This window comes from Sphaerodactylus townsendi, linkage group LG05 (genome assembly GCF_021028975.2).
Source record: "Sphaerodactylus townsendi isolate TG3544 linkage group LG05, MPM_Stown_v2.3, whole genome shotgun sequence".
In the NCBI taxonomy this organism is placed as follows: Eukaryota; Metazoa; Chordata; class Lepidosauria; order Squamata; family Sphaerodactylidae; genus Sphaerodactylus; species Sphaerodactylus townsendi.
This window is the reverse complement of record NC_059429.1, coordinates 66,726,401-66,752,780: the sequence shown is the minus strand read 5'-3', so window position 1 is coordinate 66,752,780 and position 26,380 is coordinate 66,726,401. Positions and strand designations below refer to the sequence as shown.

General features: G+C 40.4%; 1 protein-coding gene across 1 annotated transcript in view; it reads right to left on the bottom strand.

Moving 5' to 3' along the window:
• Positions 1-205: 205 nt before the first annotated feature.
• SLC1A7 (solute carrier family 1 member 7) overlaps positions 206-26,380 on the bottom strand; it is a 69,835-nt gene continuing 43,660 nt past the window's right edge. The window contains exons 8-11 of the mRNA XM_048497722.1: positions 18,809-19,003; positions 15,333-15,467; positions 6,564-6,663; positions 206-3,242 (exon numbers count right to left, since the gene is read on the bottom strand). Of these exons, the coding sequence (XP_048353679.1) occupies positions 3,006-3,242; positions 6,564-6,663; positions 15,333-15,467; positions 18,809-19,003 (667 nt within the window). The 3' untranslated portion in view covers positions 206-3,005. The remainder of the gene's footprint in view (positions 3,243-6,563; positions 6,664-15,332; positions 15,468-18,808; positions 19,004-26,380) is intronic.

Genomic DNA, 26,380 nt, shown 5'->3' with positions numbered 1-26,380 from the left:
CCACCAATCAAGTGAGATCCCAGCATATCTAAGACATTCACATGAATTCTGGGGTAAATATTTCACCTTTAAATGTATAGATTCAAATACCAAAAATGAAATTTCTCATTCAAAAACAGAATGGCCAAACTTGGAAAACCAAACAGTGTAAAATATGAAAATATGTCATATCAGCTCTATTGAACAATAAATAAGAAAGCACTTCACCCTAGCAGAAGATGACATATTTATTAAAAACAATTTCCATTGAAAACACTGGTTATACATGAAGAGTTGCTTTATAATTTAAGGACTCAAGAGATATCCAAAGTGCGTGAATATGGGAGAGGGGGAGAGACAGCCAGATAGAGAATGAAAACAAGAATCAAGGTTCCACAGCAAGTTTCCACAGAAGACAAATCTCAGGGGGCTGGTGCACATGTGTAAACAGTGTCAGATCCTTGTTTACTTCCCCAAAATGGTCCCACCTCTCATTTTCATCAACCCACCAGGGCAGACCTATGTACACTTATTTGAAATTAAATTCACTGAATACAGTGGAACTTACTTTAGAGAAATCCTATAGGTTTGTATTGTACATGACCTAAAAGTTACTCTCTATCTATAATGAAAGAATAAGGCTGGGGTGAAAGATACCCAGATTGCCAGAGTAACAGGTGATCTGGGAAAGTAAAACTTTATGGAAAGAGAAAGGATGAGGCAAGAGATGGGAGTGTGCACAGACATGGTCAATTGGCCATGAAACCAAACCCAAACTGAACAGGAAGTCATTCACCATAAAAGATATCTTTTCTCCAAAGCAGGCACTGAAAAGGAAGGTAGCTTCCAGTCCCAAGAGAAGTCAAGTTCCCAGTGGCCTTAAACAGATCATGAAGTTGCCACTTCTTCAAAGGTTTGAAGTATAGGAGATTTCTGGATCCAGGATCCAACCTTAAATCATTGCTTGCCAGAGTATGTTCAGACGAGCACTGCTCATACCACATAGCACTTCTGTAACCAGGACATTCAGAGGCAAAAGATTCCTTTTAAGATTTTGTGTAACAAAATTAGTTTGTCGTGGAACTACACTTGTCATAAACTTACATCTGCCAAAATGTTAGTTTATATTTTTTAATCCTTCAAGGAACTTTGTGATTAACATAGTTCTCACCCCCCTGTGAGGTAGTAGACTTAGAGACAGCAACTGGCCCAAAATCTCCAGTGAGCTTTATGGCTGAGCAGAATTTGAACCTAGACCTCCTTGGTCAAAGTGTTTAACTAGGTGAGATGCTTGGAGATCAGATTCTCTCCTCTTTTAAATGGGAATAGCAGCTGCACCTTTTTTGGATTGCTTTTTCTTCTTCTGTGTATTTGTAATTGGGAATTGAGAAGAGTCAACTCTGTCTGGCAGGGGTAGAAGCGAAATTCCCCTTCCCCAGTTGAATTGCAGCCCCAGTCTGAACTGGGGGGACTGAATTAGCTGCTATTTGTATTTTTAAAAGGCTGGGTAGCTACCATCACAGATCTACTAAAATCTCCTCTAGTTAGGGCCTAAGTCTGCACAATGACTGAAGATATGCCAGTCAATATTTCATCAAATCCAATTTACAGCCCTGAAACTGGCACTGTCTGTTCAAAATCCAGTATGGCTTCCTTATTCCTCAAATCTACATCATTCCCATACAGAAGCAAAGGAATGCATGGCTGGACACTTGGACCAAAGGAAATCTAGCCAGGGTACCACATGTGGTAAAAATACATGGTTATGCAATGGATTCAGAGAAACACTGAAAGGTGGCGATGATAATATCATTACAATGGAACTGAGGATAACATCATAATAAAACTGGGCCACAGTCATGCACATTGGATCCCAGCCTATGTTTAGTCTTCTTTTTGACCACAAAGTCTATATTAAGAGATCTGGTTCACAATTGTCATTGTACATACAGCCTATACAGATGACAGAACATTGCATACTCTTCTTTAGCACCAATTCTTTTGTGTTTGGGCTCCCACAGTCCAGACACTGTGAATACCAACACTTATGGAGCTAGATTTTTAAAAAAAGGATAGAAGGAAGAAAGAAAAAGAAGCAGCATGCATCTGGCACTTGGAAGGCAAACTGACATCTTCTTGTTGGGATGTTTTGAGACTGCAGCTTAATACCTACCTTTCAAGAATCTCAAGAATAAGACTGTTCTGTTAATAATAAAATAATTAAAATTGTTGTTTAAAAAGAAATATAATTTGAAATATGCACATGATAAACCTTGCAAGCTAAAAAAAATGCCACTGCTTCACAATCCCACAATCCATTGCAGTCAATGGAGATATAAGAGAAGGAAATAAAAATGAAAGCACTGAAATACAACCTGCAATAAAACTGACATATCAGATACACAGAAAAATAATATTCAAATAGAATGATGAATATTTTGGACTCTGATTTGTTTACACTGCAATTTTTTTTATTTTGCAAGGTTTATAAGAATAATATTGTCTTCCAAATAAGAAATTATACCCTGGCCTGTTCTTTTCAGCTTGTCATACTTATTAAATGTAATGAGATGTGTTGCTTGGTGCTAAAATATCAGTGCAATACCATAGATCATTCTGGAACTAAGCATGACTCCTCTGTTTGATTAATGAAACAAAACAATTTTAAAAAATTACTAAATGCTGCAGAACTGTCATGGTTAGTGGGAGTGGGAGACGGAAAGCTGTTAGGAACCGTTTTAACCAGACTTTTTGCCCCCATAAAAGTATTGAATACTCATTTGGAATCATATCAGTTGCCCAAAATAACATCAAAGTAGTCCATTTATCAGACCTAAAATCAACCCATTGAAAAAGCCACACCCTTTAAAACCGTCAGTCTTCACAGATGTTCACAGCTGGCCTAGCTTTAATTCACTCATGGCAGTCATCCTATATTTCCACTCAAGGCAAAATTCTGTCCCCACTGCCAGCTGCGAGGTAGTCATTGGGTATTATTAGATTTCGGATATCACCATGTTTGACGGTTAAACATTTGTTTCTAGTTCGTTGATTTCAATAGTGCAGTGGTCTTTACTGAGGGATGTCTCTGTGTGGTTCTCTATGTGGTTTTCTTCTTGCTCAACTTGAATAGGTATGTGATGCTGGAATGTTTTTGCTGGTTCTGCCCCACAGGCTTCATTCATGGTCTTTACACAACCATTTCGTTGGTAAGCCATGATCTGGTGAATGCTGATGGGCTTTGTTTCGCAGATGAAAGGCACCTATATACAAATCAGAAAGATATAGACCATTATGTTAGAATTTATTTATTTATTTATTTATTATTTCGATTTTTATACCGCCCTGTTCATTTAGATGAAAGTGTGGTCATCTGAACCTCTCCCTGATATTCTGCCCTTCCAAGAGATTTTATATAAGAGGTATACTGAAAACACTGGGTCCCTACCAGCAGTCTGAAACTGAAAACTCTATCATGTCTCTTAAACTGTGACAATCCATGGATACAATTTTGCTGCTACTATAGTCAGATTTTACAACTGCCCTGACTAAAAACCATGCATACTTCCAGATTCAGCTTCCATGGAAGTATTTCCATGGCAGTACTCTAGAGAAGTATTCTTCCTCTGCCTTCTGGCTACAGCACCCTGTGCTTGTGTTTTGTACTGAAATCCACAAGGTTCATGGGACTCAGTAACAATGCATGGTGCGTTGTGGGAATATGCTGTGGAAGGAGAGAATTTGCAAAAATTCCCCCCTCCCTGGCCAGAAGTACTCTTCTGACTAGGGCTCAGAACAAACAATTGATAGCTGCTTTGTAAATTTCAGGTTTAGGTTTTTAGAACCTAGAAATTTTTGATAAAGCTGATACTGATCAGCTTTATTTAGCTTTTTATTGAATGTCTTGGGGTTTTAACAACTCAAAATTGAAAAAAAATCGTTCTCCCTGCTGCCACTTCTCAAGTCCACATTGAAAAGTGGTGGTGGGGAGAACTTCTTCCCCCATGGAGAAGGGGTTGCTTGCAGAATGCAGAGAGTTCCACTTTCTGCAAGCAACCCAGCTCCCTCCTTGATCGCAAAGCCAGCAACCAGCTTTGGGATGGGGAGGTTGCTTGCAGAGAGCAGAAAGCTGAGCTCTCTGCAAGCAATCCAGTTCCCTCCCCAATCTCAAAGCTGGCAACCAACTTTGGGATTAGATGGGTGGGGGTTGCTTGCAGAGAGTGGAGAGCTCTGCTCTATTCAAGCAAACTAGCTCTCTCTCCCCAATAGTAAAGCTAAAAACCAGCTTTGCAATCCAGTGGGAAGAGAGTGGAGAGCTCTGCTCTCTGCAAGTAAAAGTCAGACAAGCCAAGACCTATTCAGCTTTTTCGGTATCAGGCTAATTTTGCTCTGCTGATTAGCCTGGGATTTTTCAGTAAAATGAAAACCAGAAAAGGTTGTTTGCTGCCCAAGGATGGGACCACCCCTTTTCGGAGCCCTTAGACTCAATAATCACACAACACTCATGGCTGGGAAAAATTACTTGGCCGTAGCCAAACATTTATTGCGCAGTAAGAAGCGTGAGGCAAAACATGGGATTCTGATCTGATATGTAACACTGGGCAGCCCCACCCCAGGGGTGCCTCCAGGGCAAGCTGCTCTTCCCACCACCCTGCTGGCTGACGGATGCCCTTGCCGCTGCTGTGGAGCTCCAGTGTTTGGTCGGCCTCTTACGGGAACTTCGTTGCAATGCTAAGCTGGGCGGTCAGTGTCTTGCCTAGCATTCCATACCACAGTGGGGGAGGGGAGGTAGCTCCCCAGCTTCCCTTTCCCAGCCCCTCAGATCAATTCCCATGTGCCAAACTGCTGAATGGCTATGACAAAGCAGCATGCATTAACACATCAACAAAATAGGAAAAGGGGAGAGGTGGGTGGGCGAGTTTTGGCCTGCCAGGGCACATGGTTTGAACACAAAGGCCAGCCTGGCCTTATGTAAGCTCTGGCCAATCTCCCCTGGTGACGTTGCCCTGCCCTCATGGGGCATGACTGAGAGGCCCCCCCCATCCCCCCATCTGCAGATGCCAAGGGCCTCTTCCTGCTCTTCCCAGGCAGCAACTGTGGTGGCAGCAACTGTGGTGATTCACAGCTGCTCTTTTGTGGGTTTTGGGGTGATTCAAGTTTACCAAATCACCACCTGTATTTCTGGCTGCAGAAAACAAGCATTCAATATATGCATTCAATCTTTTCCCTCTAAATTACATTTGAGAACCTGACAGCGATAACTATTTCTCTGTTATTAACTGAACTCCCCAAAAATGGATTACTACAAGGGCCAGATGTAATACTTTACCATCTGCCATTACTAAGGGTCACTATTTATCACAATCACAATAGACCTTTATTGGCATAAGGTATAAAAGTGCACTATTTGGGTATGCACTATTTATCTATCCCTCTGCAGAATCAGGTCTGTTCACATTGTAAGAATCAAGTGGAGATGCTTGCCCATATTATACTCGACTGTCCGAGATATGTGGGTATCAGAAATTTCTTTCCCTGTCTGGTTTTAGATAAATCTGTAAGTGACTCTGACAGTTCTTCTGTCTTCGTCTTGATTACATTTTTGTTCTGTACATCCCAAATGTTTTGGTAATATATCAGACTTTATGTTATATGCCTAATAAAGGTTGCTGCTGCTGCAGCTTTCAGGAAAGGTCCTGCTTTGCTCCTGAAAACTGACAAGATCAGGCAAGCGTGGGCCATTCAGCTGCATATTTCAGCCTCAATATCTAATATCTGCTCCACAGTCGTGGAATCCCCACTACCGATTAATTGTGTGATACTCACACGAAATATTCAGGTTTCACGACAAACTCCCCACAGCTGAACCGCCAAACACAGATTCATCCCTGTTCTGGTGTTCCCTCTGCCCCTTATCCCGTGTTTTTTAAGAACCTGCCTGGGAGTGCACCTTTTAAAAAAACACGTGTCCAATCCAGATCGGTGGGGAGGTTCAGGGGTCTAATGTGGATTCAAATTTCCTGCCGTAGGGAGTGACGCAGAGGCCTTCCAGCCAATCGGAGTGTGCAGTGTGCCACAGATATTTTTCTTTTGCGCCAGCTGAGGCTAGCATTAAACCGTGGGCACGAGGGAACGAGGGAGCTGGAGATTGCAAAATTGCATTCAGTGCATTCTGTGCCAACATGAAAAAAAAATTAAATGCTGAAACTACGTGGTAACGAAACTGAGCAGTATGGTTCCCGCAACAACACGATAGCCAAAGAAAGCTGCATAGGTGGGGTTATTGTGCATATGTGCTTATGTGCTCACCACGTATTTTCGCGACAAAAAAGGTCCCGCCCCAACACAACACAACAGCTAATCAGAACAGACCCGCCAAGCTAATCGCGTGTTCTTGGGGATTGTCACATTGCTTGAATCCATGATAGACATAGATGCCGTCACTAGAAACATGCTGCAGTGGGAAAGGAGAAACCTCGGTGAAAAGGTTCTGTTTCTTTTGAATCCTGGTTGCATCTATCTTTAATTCTCAGTGGAGATTCGGCCAGTGACTATTCAAAATTATCTAATCGCTTTGGTCCTACCTCAGACCCATCCTTGGTAAATTCTTTTCTGCAGATATGAGCCATTATTCCAGCAGCAAGGGCATCCCCCAGGACATTGATCATTGTTCGAAACCTGTCTCTGTCAAACAAAGCAGTAATAGTAAGGCTAAGAAAGGTTCCCTTTCAAGCAGTCTAATCTTATATATGCTTACTCTGAAGTTAATAACCAATTAAATAATTTTGTGCTGTCAAGTTGCAACCTATTCATGGCAACCCCTCATGGGGTTTTCAAGTCAAGAGATGAGAAGAAGTGGCTTGCCATTGCCTTCCTCAGCATGGTTGATTTATGTATTACAGTCATAGACCATCCATAAAACGTAAAATAAGCCATAGTATAACAAATTATTAGTGTTCCAAGGAGATCTTATTCACATATAATAGGTGACCGAAGAACTGGGAAATAAATATAAAAGTCCATTAAAACTTTAAAACCAGTTTGTGTAAAAACAATAACTATTCTCAAATACTAATAATGTTTAGTGGTAAAATACATGATTAAAATAGTTATAAAATCAAACATTTTTATACTGATATAATACAATCAATTTAAATAAAACTAGCTCAGACCCAAATAAATAACATTACATTTCTCTATCAATCAGGTTAAAACAGTACTGATGGAAAAAGAGCAACTGGCGAGAAATAAACAAGGCAACAACAGAAAGATTGGCCAAATCCAAAAACTCGCCACACGACAAGGAGATAGTATAATACTATGTGATTATTGTACAGATAACTACAGTATAGCAGATACTAATGTTGGCAGAATATCACAGATTCATTAATACAAGCGTCCATTCATAAATTCATACAACGGCCATTAGTGACAGTATCATATCAACATCATGGATCTACTGTCACTTCATAATCATACAGGTAAGTCAGAACGGACGAAATGTGCTGGAAATACAGTCCGTTTAACACAACCACCACGGCAATGTGGAAATATTGTTATACTGCCTGTGATATATAAAATCATTAAATATTTGAATGAGATTTTTGGAAACAAGCTATTGCATTACGATGATTACAATGAATGAACACATGCACTGAGGAAGATTCACGGCTTGAAAACGCACTCTCAGCGCGCAGGTGTTCTGCTCCTCTGCTTCCGCGTTGCCGTGGCGGTTGTGTTAAACGGACTGTATTTCCAGCACATTTCGTCCGTTCTGACTTACCTGTATCTGCTATGCTGTAGTTATCTGTACAATAATCACGTAGTATTATACTAAAACAGTACTGAACCAACTTCAATGTCCCTTAAATTTCTGATTTTGCAATCCCAGCAAATTTAGCTACTTTAAGTGTGATTACAAAATTTTCACAAGAAACACTGTTATTGTTTTCCTGTCCCTTCCTGGAAAACGGGCTAGTATATGGCTAATAAGAATCCTTCTAATGCCATCATGCCTCTTGCATTCAAACAGAATATGCTCAGGTGACTCCAGTGATCCATAATTTCATATACATAAACGCTCTTCAGATGGGATTCCTCAATATTTACCATAAAAACCACTGTGTGTACTGCATTGTATCTTAATAAGGTAAAAGATCTTCTACAATCAGAAATATCTAACAGTCTTACATACATTACCAATGCCACCTTGTTTAATGTGTTAGGATCAAAAAGAAATTATTTAATTCTATTCATATTGTGCTGTCTTCAGCTTCCAGCATTCTCTGTTTAAGTATCTCCTTAGCCCATGCATAATCCATCATTACTAGCATCTGAGTAGAAAAACCATAATATCTCAATTTGGACTCAACTAGCTTTCTCCTTTGAGAAATATATGGTTCTATTAATAAAAGATGAATTAACCCCCTAGTGGATTTATGCATTCTTGGCCAATACAATATGGACTCCAACCATATCAGCCCCAACTAAGATCACACCTGTTTCCAGTCTAATAGCAGCATTAGAGATTATTGGGGGTGCTCTAAAAAATTGATCTCAAAAATTTAGACTTTATTCTTTCTAGTAGAAATACCACACATACCTTCGTAAAGAATTCAGGCCAAAAGGCTCACAATAAATAATTTAATTGCATATTTAATTAAAATTATTCATGCAGTGTTTAGATTTTTGGATAAATGAACTCCACTAATCCATTCACAATATCATGCTCTTCCAGAGGTTTATGAGCAATTTTTCTTTCTAGAAGATATTATCACAGATGAATTTGTGATGGCAGAGATAACATGCTTCTTCACAGCAAAAAATGTTATAAAATAAACATACAGAGTTGACAAAAATACCTTAGCCCCATCGTTCCTTTGTAAATCTATGTATACAGAATGAACCCCTTGCCTCTTAAGTGCTAAGTTTACAGATCTGCACAAGAAGTTCGGCGTGTGGAGGGAAGGACAAGCAGTAAAAATGGAAATTAATGAGCAGAATCCTCCACAAATCTGGGATCTTTGTGTATATAGCTTGAGATTTTATCATATTATCCTCTCCTTGGCAAGAAAACCTATAATGGTAGCAGGTTGCAAAAGAGACCTCGTTGGGGATATTTTAATGAAGTTCCTCTAGTTACAGGTATGGTAGGCATGTGGGCAAAATGCAAATGACTTCTTATGATGCTTTGATGAAGAAGGGCTTTGATGAAGTTCATGAGAAGGGCTTTGATGAAGATGACAAAAGAAATAAGTTTGAAAAGGCAGAACCTTCAGGTTGGTAAATGTTTTGATTTCATCCTATTTCTTAAAGACTGCCTTCAGGAACTATTGTATTTGAGCAAAGATATATTTGTTGTTATTACTGCATATTACTGTCATTTTGATACAGCTGTTATGAAGAAATAAAGAAAAGCAAATATTCCTTTTTAAGGCAGTACTGAGTGGCAGCAAACACAATGAGTACCAAGTTGAAATGGTATCAATAACAAAATAACAGCACTGACTTTTTGGTTTCAGGGAATCCATCATCAATTTAAAGGATTGTGGAAACTCTCCTTCTTTGAGATCTCCATCCTACTGTTCTATAGTTTCAGAGTTATCTGTCTAGAATAGTGCTTTAGTTACAAAAAATATATCACATATCCACAGTATATCACTTCAAAGAAAGAAAAAAATCTGACCACCCAGGAACCACCATAGATAAATTTGTGATAAAAAAGCAGACTAGAAAAAGAGATATTTGATGAAAAAATTGCCTAGTTTATTTATGCGTCAAACTCTTCTTTTTATCTGACTGAAAACCTAAACTTCATTAATATGGTTCAATCATTAAGACTGGGGCCCTTTCCGCACGGGGCCAAAAACAGCGGCCCAGGGACGGAAAAACACCAGTTCCTGGGGAGTTGTTCGCACAGGCAGCGCTGGTGCAATGCAGCAGCACCGTCCTAAGCGGCCTGGAGCGGCGCGAAGGCGCCGCTTTCTGCCTCCCTTCCCGAGGGAGGTTTTTGGAAAGCGCTGCCTTCCCATTGGCGCAGTGAGAACTGCATTGCGCCGAAGACGCCGCTTTCCCGTCCCCCCACTCACCTCGTCCTCCAGCGTCAGTCTGGAGGGCTGCTGAGACCCGCCCACGCTGCCCTCTGACCCCTGGAGGTCAGAGGGCAGCATGGGCGGGTCCCTGCAGCCTTCCAGACTGACGCTGGAGGACGAAGTGAGTGGGGGGGGGGACGCAGAAGAGGCAGCTCCCTGCAGAGCCGCCTCTTCTGCGCCGGCCTCTGCGGGGGCCGCTCACACTCTCCCGTGCAAACGGCCCCCTCTCCTCCACCGGCTTAATTTCTGCTGGTGGAGAGGCACCCTTTCCGCCGTCCACCCAGCAGAGTAGATGTTGCAGGGAAGCTGCTGAAAAAGTGTGTGAGAGAAATGGAGCAATGTGCCACAGGTCTACAGGGTAAAATAATTAAACTAAGTCCCCATCAGTTAACAAACACAGATATTTAAGCAAATGCAAGAATACATATACTACAATGTATTGTTTTGGTTACATGAAACTATTTAAATTGTTATTAGGGGAATGATTATTTTTCTCTTTTCAATAAAGTACAGCAGAAAAGTTGTCCAAATATGAATGATTAACCTATTAAACTGGAGTTCATCTTGCAATAATTTCATAATTATTTATCTATGTATTTCTAATAGTAAAACAACATCAGTAATTTTTTCTATAACTGTAAAACTAATCTGAAAAGTTATTTTAAATAAAACCTTCATCTGGTTGTAAATGTTAAGGTTATACCAGAAAGAATGAATCTTTATGTAAAAAAAAACATGATTTAAATCAAGTCTTAAGGATTAATGATTTAAATCAAATCCACCCTGGATTTTAATAATCTTTTAACATATTTTGATAATTATATATTGGCTATTATTGATGATTGTGCTGTTTTAAACTAATGGTACTTGTAAGATACTTTGGCTACCTTTGCTAGACAAAAAATGTCATAAATATTTTATTTAAACAAATAACAGCAATCATTCTGAATTTCCACAAATCTAACTCCGTTATCTAACAGGCAATGTGCTTCTGGTCTCCTGATTTCTTCTTGCTGGCAACCAAGAATTCCTGAGTGGGCTTTTCTGGAGCTAATGTTATGAAGTGTGGAATCCTGTGGAACTTAAGTGGATCGGAAAGCAAAGAAAGAATCCTCTTATTCCACCAGTCCAGAAATATTAAGAATATTTTGAAAATAATGAAGGAAATATATTTTGAGCCAAGTATTAAAAATAAAACTGGAACATACTGTAAGGACAAAAACAGGAGAACAAGGAAGGGAAGTGTACTTTATATAGTCTAATTTTTTAAAAAAACACACAGAAATTCGCATGGGGAGCCATTAAGCATGTCCAGATGGAGAGTAGAAAACACAATGTTTTCATTCCAGTTGGAAAAGAAATAGATTGTGGACTTTTACTGTTGATGGATACAGAAGAAAAGAGTCCATAGTCTGAGGTAAAAGAATAAAATGCTGGAAGATAACATCTGTATGTTTGGAAATAGTGTAGATATATCTCCCTCCATCTCCGTGTTGCTGTAATGTTAGCTTTTTGTAGCATTTAATTTCTCTCAACAATTTTTTTCACTTTTTTCCCTTCATGCATAGCCCGTTAAAATCAATTTCATTCTGACTTATCAGTTTTTCAGGGAACTGCTGAAAAGGAAAACATTTGCAAAAAGCAGCTTGTAAGCTGATTTCAAGAACATAAAAAATTGAGGGGAAAGGGCAGGTGTATTAGCTAAAACTACTTTAGTACATTATTTGAAGCTGACTCAAGTTCATCTTGGCACAGCTACATTAAATCTGAAATTCATTATGTGATTTCCTCATTTTTCCAGTGCAAACAAACACATCTGAAAAGTCAATCACATTGGTTAATATATTGATGTGGGTCATAAAGCTGAAATCCAGGAACATCCAGATGTTTGGCTTACAAAAGCAAAATGATGGCCCAAAAGCAGCATTGTCCAGATTTTAGCTTTTTAGCTTAATAGAAGAGGAAGTTGGGTTGAACCAAAAGTTTTATATGGTGTTAAGTGCGTGTGTACATACAAAAATAAAGATTAACTTTCCTTTATGAATTCCAAAGCTAATTAAGCTAGATTCGAGTATAGTAGCACCTTACAGACCAACAAGATTGTGAGGTTATAAGCTTTTGGAAGTCAGAGTTCCCTTCATCAGATGAAGGAGCTTCGACTTTCAAAACTTACACCCCCAAAATCTTGTGGGTCTCTAAAGTACTACTGCACTTGAATCTAGCTGTTCCATTGCAAGCCAACATGGTTACCTTCTGAAAGCTAATTAAGAATAACTACAATTCACTGTAACATTAGAGGCTTTAAAGTACTCTTCTTTTGTCTTTACATAATACACAATACAAATGGAAACATGCAAGGACTTGTGGGAGGTATCTCATTTCTCCTCCCCTCCCCTCTTCTTTTCTTCTTTTTCTGCTTCCTTCTTTACTTCCTGCCAAAAAGCCAACCTACATTTATCTGTCCTTCTGGTTTCAGGTTTCCTCTCCCAGCAATCTTTACCTAGGAAAACAATGACCTAGTTATTTGGTGCTGGCCACCGGGCCAGACCTCCTTGCATGGTAGGGAACTCTCAAGGACTTGTGACGGGCACCTTACTTTCCTTGTATCACTTTCCCTGCAATATTTCCTCTATCTTTCCCCCTGACAATCCCCATAACCTCTTGCCTTTCCCTTCATCATTATCTTGTTTTCAGCCATTTACCAACATATCTTTTGTCTTGCCTATTTATTTACCTTATGTATACTTCACTTTTATCAACAGTGGAGACCAAAGCAGCTTACATTATTCTACTCTCCATCTTTTTTTCTCCTCACAACAGCCCTGTAAATTTCAGCCAGTATGCTTAATTATATGTTAATGCAAACCACAACGTACATTGTTGAAAGAAGTCTTATCTCTAGTACACAATGGATGCCACAAACTACCTTTACAAAATTAGTATTTATTCAGTAAGAGATGTGAATTAGGATTGAGCAGCTCAGTTCATGTCTTATATAGCAAGGCAGACAACATCAGAGGCGCAACCAGGCGCAACCATTCCAGTCACGTTGGGGTGCAAAATCGGCCCCCCACATAACCAGAGAGTTGGGTGAGGGAGGCAGAAGTCTGATGAGCACGAAGCCTCATCAAACCTTGCTCTCCCTCAGCCCCGTCCACGTCGTCCCAGGGCCAAAGCAGGGAGGATGAAATCCCACCGCCCCACTCCCATGCATCCCTGCTGCTGGACTGAGGGAGAGGGGAGGGGGCAGCAGCAACCTGCGCCAGGCTCAGAACCTGGCAGGCTCCAATTCCGGCGCAGGCTGCAGCCAGGCTTGCTCTCCCAACCTTTATCGGAGGCTCCATGGGGTCTCTGATGGAGGTGGGGAGGGAGTGACTGCAGCCTCGCCCAGCTCAGATCCAGCAGCCAGCTGCTGGGCTGGAAAGATGGGCTGCCATCGGGTCCCCTTCTCTCCCAGCAGCTGGGATGCCAGAGAAACTGGTGCCCTGGCTGCTGAGCTGGGAAGTGGGGCTGTAGCCCAACTTGTGAGTATGCAGTTCTTACTCGCGAGTAAGCATTGCTCCGTGGGGGGCGCCAGGAGGGTTTTTTTTGCCTCCAAGCACCATTTGACTCCTGTTCACCTCTGGACAACATATTAATTAAGTGCAGTTTTCATGGTAAATTAATTCATGAAGATTATTATACTCTTTTCCACCAAAAGATGACAGTAGAATTGTATATTAATCTGCCATTTCCTGAACCTTCTTTGTACTAGAATGCTCTACTTGGGACCTGGTGCCTACCGAGTTCTGTCCCAAAGGCACTTGGACCTTAACGGAGCGTTCTAGAATAAAGAAGATCCCTAAATAGCAGAGATTAATGGTCACTGGTCTACTATTATCTTTCACTAGACTTCGTGGTAGTGTCATATCTGCTACGTTGGTTTAATATGCAAAGACCTCTCAAATCTGTATGTAATGCCGTTTCCGCATTGCTCCTGTTAAGCCTCCACGTCCGTGCAGAATTCCACGGCGTGGCGAGGCTTAAGTGCATCGCTTGCATCTGCGAGGGCCAGCCGCAGCAGAGTGCCCGACAAATGGCAGAGGCGGCTCCGCGTAGATATCGCCTCTTGCTCAGTTCCCTACCACTGCCACCTTGAATCCCGATAGTCTACCAGTGATGCGCCTGCTGAAGCGTCCGAAGCCCATGCGCGCTGCCCTTATGGGCTTCAACGCCAGCAGTGCTATCACAGGGACAAGGTGAGTGGGACGGGCAACAGTATGGAGAACCAGAGGTGAGTGGGACGGGCCAGCAGGAGACGAAGCAGTATTTCCCCAGCGGTAGCGGTTCGCACCGCACCGCCGGGAAGACGCTTTCCCCCCAACAACAACCCTTTAAAGGTTGTTTAAACCTTTCCCCCCAACAACAACCCTTTAAAGGTTGTTCCCCCCCCGGGGGGGGGAAGCGCAGTCAGGTCGGCCAAGGCGCGTAAGCAGCAGCGCCAGGTGGGACTATCGGCGGCCTGGGGCGCAAGCAACACCCCCCCCAGGTACTGCTTGGCCCATGCGGAAAGGGCCATATGTTATGAAAATTCCTCCCTACTGTTCATGGCTGATAGGTCTAATGAAGCAAGGAAGATAATGAAATTCAGCAGTATACCTCCATATTCAACTAGGGACGAACAGCAGAAAATGTTCATCATGGGATAACTGAAAGAACTTGTACTACTTTAAGTTCTTTGGTACTTTATATTTGATTTTTTTAATTTGTCAAAAACTCTGAATATGTTTAATGCCAAGGGTTGCATTAGATCAGAAGAGTTCAGCAGTTCCTCACTGCTCCAGCCTCTTTTCCTGTGGACAAGCTGGTCTTCTATAGGTTTACTTTAAGTCCCACAAACCTATATCAAGGGAACATTTGGTAAAAAACAACAACAAAGGACACAAGTCTTGGACACACCTCAAGTAAACTACATTGACATGTTCATATTGTCACAGTCTGTCACAATCATGCCCTGCTTATGAGCCTTTTGGAGGCATTCAGCTTGTCATTCTTGGAGACTATTTTCTGAACTAGATGAAGCTGTGGCCTGAGTCAGCTAAACAATTCTCAGACGGGGACACCCAATAAAGCCATGGGGAAGTGGGCTATGGCTTTCAGGCCAAGCCTACTACCCCCTCCTTTGGCTCACAGCATGTTGTAGGTTTCAACAAACTGAACTGTCCCAAGTTGACATAAACCATCTTGATTTGGAGATAGCTGAAAGCACTTTAATTCACTTACAATGCCCAGTCAACAGCAATTATTAGAGTGATGTCATCTGTAGGCAGACCCACTGATGTCAGAACGATGACCATGGTTACAAGGCCAGCTTGTGGGATTCCAGCCGCACCTATGCTGGCAGCTGTTGCTGTGATGCTTTCATAAAACAAGCAGAAAGACATTTAAGATTTAGCAGACAAGACCACCAAAGTCTGGAGTAAAATAGAATTTTCTTCCATGAGTATTTTTTTTGGTCCAAACTATTAATCTTTGAGTTCCAACACAAGTAAGATGGAATTCTCACATTCTGCAGCGAGTTATGCTGACAGTGATTTCTGGGAAAGCCTGAATTCCAAGGGAAGAGAAATAGGTGCCAGAATTATAGCACTTGCTGGCTTTTCTGTATAGTCACAACCTTCAGCAATACCCCCCCTTCCACGTGGTTTTGCCAAGGTTGCTGTGTGAGATATGCTGTCTACTATAGACTTAGGTGTGCACATCTGATTGCCTTCTGAGATTTCAACACTACAATTTTTGTCGACAAGCATTTCACATATAGAAACCTTGACAAACAAAATAAACTAGACAATATGATTTACATGGCAATTACTCACTACATGTCTATTACCTATTTGCTATCCCTTGGGAGAAAGACTTTGCTCAAAAATTCAATTATGCCACAAATACAGGAAAACTGAGCAACGAGTTGATGCATTCTGGCTCCTAGCCCATGGTGAACCAGTTGTATGTATCTATCGTGCCACACAATGTTTAGCTTTGACCCAGTAACTCAATCAAAGTTTGTGGTTATGCTGAAATCCATAAATAATTGCCCAGATTGGGAGATGGAATTATGTTGATGGGGACAAAGAGGAAGCCATGTGAAGCAGCTAGGGCACAGGTGGAGTCTCCTGCCTCACAAACTGTACCTTTTGCATATTCCAGGTGGCTAAGTTTCATTCTAGTTGCTGCCCTAAAACTATTACTCAGTGAACCCTGTTGAAACAAGTGATATTACATCAGAGTAGATTGTTTTAAAGGCTATTGCAAAAGAGAATTCAGTTCCTGAATTTTCAAACAGATCTTTATCATATTTGAATACAGGCTGCATAACTTGTATCTACAAAGCTGAATGCAGCACACTAGGCCTGTATTCTGGTTTGCAAAACTTGGCTGCCAGATATGACTGTTGGGCTGCATTTGGTGGGTAAGAAGGCAGGGAGAAGTAATAAATTGGACCGACCTGCTGTAGCATGACCTCTAGTATGGAACAAGACAAACAACTGCATCAAAATTAATTGCTGGGATTTCCCTGCTCTTGGCAGTAAATCCCAGCATGCGTCAGAATTGAAAATGCAAACCATACATGCATTCCAACCTAAAGCTGATTATTTCATTTGTGGCAGAACAACTGTGTGACTATGTATTGTCGAAGGCTTTCATGGCCGGATTCAACTGGTTGTTGTGTGGCCGTGATCTGGTAGATCTTGTTCCTAACATTTCGCCTGCATCTGTGGCTGGCATCTTCAGAGGTGTATCACAGAGAAAAGTCTGTTTCACACTGTGTCCAGTGAGAAGGGAATGTTTTTAGTGGGGTACATATTGTCCATGTCCCAGGGTGGGGAACCAATCAGTAAGTGTTTGGGTGGAACTTGCTATGCAACTGTGTGACTGATCTGCCAATAGTTTAATCAGAGATTTATATATTTCATGATTTGAGAAGGGTGAGAATCTGATTGTTTATCTACCACAGATTTACTGGCTAGTTCATCCCCCAACTCAGAGGTTCCTACTTTTATTGATCCTGTAGGTACTTTTAGAATTTTGAGAACAGGGAATGGGCACAACAACAAAACATTGCCATAGAGGGCTGAGGTCTATCAGAAAACAGTTGCCACAGGATACTAATCACATTATAATGGGAGGTTTCAAGCCAAACATCCTCCTCTGAATGCAAAAATCTGGGTTCTCTTACTCTAGTGAGGTGGAGAAGAAAAGCCAGGATTGGCTATTTGTTTGGCGGAAGATATCTTTGGGAAAGAAGCAGATGGGCAGCAGGAAAGTGCCATGTTGACCAGGAGCAGCCTGAGGGAGAACACTGTCCTAACCCATGCTCAGGCAATCTGTGTCAGACAGTATAGTCTCTGGTAACTACTCTCCAGCTGGATCTTTTCTGCATTTTAATATCTGCAAAGAATACCATACCCCCCAACTGCAAAAGAAGGTGCTGAAACTGTACAGTCTGCACTGTGGGCTCTCAATCAGCAAAGGGTTTTGGTATGGAATTTGTAACTATGAAGCCAGCTCTCCCCAGTCTGCCAGAATCTGTTGAATGACAAGGCTTAGTCTTGAAATATGTGATATGTAAGGAAAAGGGTGTCTCAGAACATGTAGAGAGAGTTTTTGTGTAATAGCTACAGAAATCTGGCATGATGGGAAATAACTTTTAGATCAGAGGTTGTGGTTTAAATGGGCTTGTTTGATCTCTGACCCTTTTGAATATGATTTCATTAACATACCTTTTCTAAAGCCAGTTTCCAGTTGTAAATTTATGAAATAAAGTTGGCTTTAGAAGAACCAAATTAATGAAGCCATGTTCAACATTTGGAATTACATAACATCTCAGAGAACTATGCCAATCAGAAGTTATATATATTTCCACTATATATTTTCCCCTCAGTTATACTTCCAAATTACAGTGGTCATTTCATTTCCTGAGTTCTCCTGTCAATATTCAACAAAAAAAAAGCATGTATTTGGGGAATTTTTGTTAAGGTTATGATTGAAAAACCACAATAGTTTTTTTTAAAAGGGAGCAATAATATTGTGACCTTTAAAATGTTGTGCTGAACACCAGCAGAGCAGGTTTAAAACCACAACTTACATTTCTATTTAAAAAGGCATTGAAAACAGCCAAAACAAATAGTGTATATTTACAACGTGGAAGGAAAAGTGATCTAGAATTTGATCTGATTGGCAAAGCATCTCAAAGTTAATGAAGAGGCTTGCTGTGGAGCATCATATCTCTCCCTTCTACCAGAAATCTTTATTGTATTGGGGGAAAATAACCGGGAAAAGATCAGTGACATATTTTGGATTAAACCTATGTCGAATGAAAACTATGTGTGGCTTTAAAAATATTACTCACAACTGCTCCCCAAATAAACACTGAAAAGCCAGTACAAACACAGTGCAGACACACAAAAATTTCTAACCAGTTCCTTTGATTATTCCCATGGATATCAGTGGGATACTCAAGATTAGGATACCTCAGGAGCAAGGTGTTATTTGAATATTTTCTACATAAATTCCTCTGTTAAATAATATATCTGAGATTTCACTCCTAATTAGCTATTGTCCTTCCTTAAAGTATTCAGATAAAGAGAATCTAAATTTTTGAATCTATTTAAATTTTAGCACTAAAGTTTCAACAATAGATCCAGTATTCAAATGACTGGAAAGAGTCCCACATTTGTAACGTCAAACTGTTTTCTTACCTTATAGTGATGATCTGACCAAAGTCCAGCTCATAATTATTTACTTGAGCAATAAAAATTGCTGCTACTGCTTCATAAAGAGCAGTCCCATCCATATTAATGGTAGCCCCAACAGGGAGCACAAATCTGGCAATCCTCCTGTCAACATGGTTATTCTCTAACAAGCACTTGAAGGTTATAGGCAAAGTAGCTGAGCTGCAAGAAGAACACACATAAGAATAGATGGGTCAACAGGGCTAAATGGGTCTAGAAACTCTCATTCTTTTTAAAACAAAGCAAAACTTGAGATTTCTAAGATTCCAAAGTAGTCATTAAGTTCCTGCATTTATGCTATTCTAGCATCTTGCCCCCAGGAAGTCTCATCCAGTATTTCATTTAAAGCTGTCCTGTCAGCAGATGCTGGCAAATTATTGTGAAAAGAATAAATTAAAAATAAACTACAATAAAACCAAAGTTGTAGTTTTTAGAAACACCAAATTGAAACATAGATGGCCCATACATGGATACATAATAGAACAATGTCCCTCCTATAATTATCGAGGTATAAATTTCAGTACTAATCTTTTATGGAGAGAACATCTTAAAATTAGCATCATCAAGGCAAAATGTACCAAAATGTACCATTACTGAAATTCTTCTACCTAAAGGGAGGACAGTTGATAGCTATGATTTTAAAAGTATTCCAAAGCAAAGTGCTAGCACAGTTGCTGGATGGAGTAGAAATACAGGGCTGGACGTCGGGTGTAGTTTAGCAATTAGAAATTATTCAAAATAGCTTCCTTAGGAAAATTCTGGGACTTCCAAGAGCCACTCTTACCTCATTAATGCGAATGGAGTTTGGTCAGCCAACAGTAGCCACAAGAATATACCTTAGGATCTTATTATATTACTAGCGGGGCCCGGCCACACATTGCTGTGGCTTATTGTGGTGAAATGGGAAAGGAACAGTAGCAGCAAATCAATCGCAGAGGCCAGCAGTACGTGCTCATGCAAACACGCAGCCTGATACTGTGCAATGTCATTGACACATCTAGGCTGGCTGGTCATGATCCTTTACCTGGGAGTAAGTTCGGTTGGTGGCAATGTGTGTCACTTCTGAGGAAACCCTCTGAGGGGCGAGACGGAGCCATTCAAAAGAGTATGTCCGCGATTTGCTGTACTGACCTTACTCTCCTGAAGTAATGCGTGCCTGAAGTTTTTTTTCTTAACTGTAACCGCTTTTGCAGTATTCAGGGGGGAATCACTAAGGTGCCTGGCTGCTCCCTCCCACGTCCCTTGCATATAAAGCCCTCACTCTCTTCCACTCCCTCACTTCTCTTCCCTTGCATGCCACCCCTCCCCCTCCTTCCCTTCCCTTTCCCTTCGCTAGGGCGGGTGGGTCATATCAAGATGCTGGGCCCCCTGCCTCCCCTCCCTTGCATGCCACCCCTCACTGTCTCCCCTCTCTCACTTCTCTTCCCTTGCATGCCTCCCCCTCCATCCCTTTCCTCTCCCTCCCTCTCTTCCCTTGCATGCCACCCCTCCCTTCCTCTCTCTCCCTTCCCTCTCCCTCGTGTGTATGTGTGTGTATGTGTTTCACTTCCACGCGAGTTACTGCCTATGTACTGTTTTCACTGCTCATATCTGGCCATCATGAGCGAACATTCTAAGCTGAGCATGAACATTCTAAGGGTGACAGTTACCGCACAGGGGCAGCTGCATGATCCTTCACCATGGGAAGCCAAGAAAAAAGGAAAACATTTTACCTGGAGCCAGGTCTGCAAATTTCAGGTTTGTGAAAATCTAAAAACACTCTCACCTGGCTGACTATAGTGGCTGGGAATTTTCAGAGGAATTGGCCCAGCAGTTACTGGTTATACTACCACTAACAAAAACACTGTTAGCTTTTTATATATACAGATAAAAGGTTATTGGGCACAAATGAGAACATGTTGGTTAAATATACCTACAAGCATATGGAAAGGATAGGGAATGGAGGGATCTTTTGCACCCTATCCTAAAGCTCTATGAGATTCCATTGATTGAGGAAATCAAGATTTGGGAGGCAGGCAAAGTCTGTGATTGACTATTTACTAGAGATTGTCTCTGTGACAGAGAGTGGCCCTCACAAAATTTGCACATTATTTTCCTAAAATTAAAATAAATAAAATCTATGCCCGTTACTTTTTGGATATTACATACCCTATTTTAAGGAAAGCCTTTACCAGCTTGCGCTTTCAGACCCTTCACACTGAGGACCTTCACGGCAGATATGATAAAAGGTCAAAAAGACCTTTTTTCAGGTGCGGGAAGAACCAGGTAGAAGATATTTCTCACTATCTCCTGAATTGCTCATTTTATGAGCGTATATATGATAAATATCTCACAGGTATTTTGACAGACTTTGAAGGGGCAGATGAGGACAAAGTTAATTATCTTTTGGCAGATGTGTTCCCAATAGTTATGCTAAAAGTGGCCACTGTAGTGTTTTTATCAGTATTAATAAAGAAGAAAACAGTCCTAATGGCTCTGAACAAAGCCAAACTGTAGCCCATTTCATTTTGGTGTTTAAATGTATCAGGTAATATTGTCTGTATTGCTTTTCATATCTTGTGCTGGATATTGTATTTTGTGCTTTTACATCCCCCATTGATATGTTGATATAGGCAATTGGTAATGTTTATTTATTACACAATATTTAGCAGAAATGAATGGGTGTTATAAAGAGCAAGATTAGCCATAATTCTTTTAAAATAATTTCAATTTTATTTCAGATAATTTTAATACAGAAGATATTATTATTATTATTATTATTATTATTATTATTATTATTATTATTATTATAATACAAAACAGTTATACACAGCAAACAAGATCAATATGCTGGATTTTGTATTACATCAGACGTCGGACACTTCCCAAGCATCTAGGACTGTGTGATGTATCGGCGAATAATGAGTGCAGAGCCGAGTAGGGTGGCCTTTTGCAGCTGACATATGGTGATTTTGTCAGCGCCAATTGTTTTTAAGTGCGGTTCAAGATCTTTAGGCACTTAGCACCCAGTCAATGCCGATCACAACTGGGACCACCTTTACTGGTTTGTGCCAGAGTCTTTGTAGTTCAATCCTTAAATCCTCGTATTAGGTGTAAGTTTTTGCAGTTAGCTTCTCCACATCCAATCCTTCCATGTCAATGCCAGGAATTGCAACATCAACTATCCACACTTTCTTGAGGAGGTCCAGGAGTATTGTGATTTCCAAAACTTTGTCGAGTCTGAATTCAGAAGTCCCAAGAGTAGTTTTTCACGTGCTCATTTTCAGTGACCTTTTCAGGTTTGTGATTCCACCAAGGTTCTTTGTAATACGGAGCAGATGGTAGTTGTGGCACAAGAAGTTCACCTGTGTGAATCATCTGAGCAACAGTATTATGCCTCTGCTTGTAGTCGCGAATCTCTTGCGCGATCTTCTTGCAGCAGCTAGAAAGTATGGTGATCTATTGTTTACGTCTGCTTCCTTGCAGAGTCTGCACTTGGGATCTGTAGTTGACTTTTCCAATTTCTTGGCTTTGATGGCGTTTTGTTCGAGATTAGCTTGTTCTTGGAGCTGCAAGAATCAAGCTCTCAGTCTCCTTTTCAAAGTTCCATTTTGTGAGCCACACACCAGGTTTTCCTTGTCCCGAATTTTGTCCTCAATTTTTTCTAGGAACTGTCCATGGAGAGCCTTCTTTTGCCAGTTTTTCTCTTCTGCTTTGCAGTGTGTATTTTTTCACGGTCATTCACTCTTTGTCTTTTGCACTTTGAGCAGTTTTTCTGCTGTTGACTTCCATCAATGTTGGTTCTTCACTTGTTTTTCACATAATCTGCCAGTTGCATGTTTTTTCTGCTTCTTCCACCGTTTGTTTCACTTGCACGAAGCCCTCTACCTCCTGATTTTCTGGGTAAGGTAAAGGTCTGTCAACATCACTCGCGTGTAGTGTAATGAGTAGTGGTAGTTGATCATCCAGTTTTCTTGTTTTTCTGTCCAGATCATCCAGCTCCTTAGCTTTAACGTCCAGTTCACAATTCCAGCAGTGTATCTACGATGTGCCCAATGGTATGGCCAGGTGTTGATAACCTTGATCGATATTATTCATTCCGCCCGTTTAATTTGGCTTTTCAAAATTTTTCTGACCCTTTGGACATATTCTCCTGCTGACCACATTTTCACATGTCCATGCTTGATGTTGTCCAGCTGTGAGTAATTCCCAGGTATTTATAGGATTCAGGTTGATTGCGCTTTATGGTTTTTCCATTAGGCATCTCTATGCCCTTACTGTCAGTAATTTTTTCACCTTTCTTCAATGCCACTTTAATGGCACATTTGTCCAAGCCGGAACTCCATACTAATGTCATTGCTGAAGATTCTGAGAAGCTGTGTTGGTCAGTGACTGAATTTCAGTTTCTGATTTTTTCCATAAAAGCTTTAGATCATCCATGTGTACAGCAAGAGTGGGAAATTTTTTTGGTGAATTTCTTGCACGTTTGATAATGCCCAGGTTTGTTTTGTAGAATTGTTGACGAGTGGGATCATTGCAATGATGATGAACAACAATGGTGACAGTGAGTCACCCTGGAAAATTCTCTCTTGATGTTGATGACAGTTCCGTAGCTTTTGGTTAGCTCCACGAGACAACTCCTCAGTTTTTCCAGTGTTTCATTGCATTTTTTGAGGAGGTAAACTTGCTAATATTTGCACAAACCCCAATGACAATCCAGACGTTTGATGATCAACTTCGTGTGGCGGTGAGGAGTCGAGATGCTTTTGTAAACACAATCCGTTGCCTATGCACCAGGTTTGTTTTCGCGGCTTTTACCGCAGTTCTCCAGTATCATTTTTAGCTATCAATCAAGGAAGCTGATCTTTTGGTTGCACCCTAATTCTTCTTTTATTACCTTTTTTGTTCTACTGGCAAAGATGTTATTTGCCTCCAAGTAATGCGTGGATTTGATCAGCAATTATGCCTGTCAGCAGATTTGTACATTGTGGGCAAAACGCAGTTATTGGCCTGTAGTTTCCTGGTATTGTCCGCTTTTTGCTGAAGATCTTTCATAGTATCAAATATGTTTTTTTCCCAGTTACTATCCATTCACTGATGTTTTCCAAGTTTGCAGCATTTTCATTGAATTGTTTGGCCCATTTTGAAAGTCTGCAGGCTGGTCAGAGATGTTGAAGGCCAAAATCCATGCAACCTGATCATTGCCAGGTGATGTCAATTTTTGACTTTCTTTCCTCTTTTACTGATCATTTCTGTTTGTTATTTCCAAGTTTTTTCTCATCTTGCTTGAATTTCTTTGAAAATTTTAGCTTTTCAAAGTCTTTTAATCCACCCAGCATTTTTGATGTTTGTAGAGCTTTTTCTGTTTCCCTACAAATCTTTCCAGAAGAATGTATTTGTAGCTGTTTTTTTTCTCTGGTTTTTTCATTCTGCTGTACAGCTGCCTGCTTCGAGGATTCAGACTCTGGAGTAAGAACCGCCTTTTGATCAGATTGGAAAGAAGTTGATTTTTGTTTTCGTACTGGATGACTCCTAGCTTCCATATCGTTCAATTTTTCTGAAAGCTTGTTGCTGTGATTTGTTGTTTTCACTATTTCAGAGATGCTTCTTCAATTTTTTCTTGTGTTCAGCCAGTATTTTTTTAATCAGGATTATTCTTTATTTTTGACATTTTTCAGTTTTTTGTTCCTTCATGTTCTTCAGATTGCTTGCATCTGATCGTAGATCTTCGATTTTTTTAACTCCAACCTGATTTTGCGCCATTTTTGAGTTTTCCAGTCATTTTTTTTCTTCGCGAGGGCCTTCAGTTTTTTGTATCCCCAATTTCTTGTGTTACAATCACTGCTGTACTGTATGCAAGCTGATTAGTTTCTTCCATTGATGTTATCTGGATAGTTGCGAGTGCAGCATTCACATCTTCCATTAGGGGTGCCAGATGTTTTCTTGGTACTGTTTTCAATGTTGGCAGTCTTTGCCTTTCTTCCTTTGATGCAGCATAGATCAAAATTTTCTCTTTAAGCTCTTGTTGCCTTGTGGTCAATGTGCCAGGTGTGCGAAAAATGGCCACAGGTTTTTCATGCAAAATTTCTGCATTTTCTTCTGGCTCAAAATGTTCAGTGGACTCAGATATTGTAAGAACTCCTACAATTGTCTCCACAGTTGCCTGTTCTACTGTTTCATGATTTTTCCGTATTGCTTGAAGTTCGACTTCACTGAACACCTTGTTCCTGGTTATGAATCGCCTCTGGTCAGCAAGTCTCAGTTCAGTTACAGTTGAATCTGGATATTCGAGTTTCCACAGCTGGTACATCCGTTTTTGGTAGCCACGCTTTTGGGGTTCCGATTTATGGTAGCAGTTCATGACAGTTCAATTCTCTGACATTGAAAATTTCTGCCGCTTTTGTAGTTGTTTTGCTTCCAGTTGCCCTGCAGGCCCATGCCCTGGTTGCTCAGCAATGGGTCCTGGTTCCTGTAGCCCACTTGTCGACGGATGCCCAGGTTCACCAGCACCCGCCGCGGTCCTTATTATCCTGGGCGACGACCGAGCCAGTATAGACTTCTTTTGAGTTTGTTTCACCATATTATTATTATTATTATTATTATTATTATTATTATTATTATTATTATTATTATTATTATTATTATTATTATTATTATTATTATTATTATTATTATTATTATTATTATTCGTTCATTCGTTCATTCATTCTATTTAATAGACCGCCCTACCCCCAAAGTGCTCAGGGCGGTTCACACACCAATCATTTTTTAAAATAATTTTTTAATTGATATTTTGGGTTGTTACAGATTTATGTTATACAACTTTATGTTTCATCCTCCATATCCTTCTACCCCCCTTTTCCCCCTCCTCCCTTCTTCTTTTCATCTTTAAATGTGCAGCAGCAGGTCCATTCTTTCTAATCTTCTTTTCCAGTTTTCTTCTGTGATTCCAATTTCGTTTAACCAGTCTTTGAATTCAGTCCAGATCCACTTCGTATCTTTTTGTTTTTCTTGCCATATTTGGTTTCTTGACATTATGTCCAAAAAATTTCTAGAAGATTGTATGTTTATTTCCCATATATATTCCAACCGATTTCCCTGTATTTGTCCAGATTCTTTTTTTGTCCTTCCCAATCCCTAATGCCCTATTACTGCATGGGCTGCTATGATCATAAGTTTAAATAGCATTCTCTTTCTTTGTTCTATTATTGTATAATCCAGTATGCCTATAAATAATAGATCTATTGTTTATCTTTTATTTTTATTACATTCACATACATTTTTTCCATATACATTGTAACATTTTCCCACAGGTGTTTTACCTCTGGACATTCTAACCACATATGGGTGTAAATTGCATTTTTATTTATTTATTTTATTTATTTATTATTTGATTTCGTATACCGCCCTATCCCCAAAGGGCTCAGGGCGGTGAACAATATAAAAGCATATATAAACATAAATATATAAAAGTTTAAAATTTTCATTCTAAAACAGTATCCCACGAACCCATATGCCAAGCCCTCCCAAGAAGAGTGATGGGTCCCGATGATGTTAGGG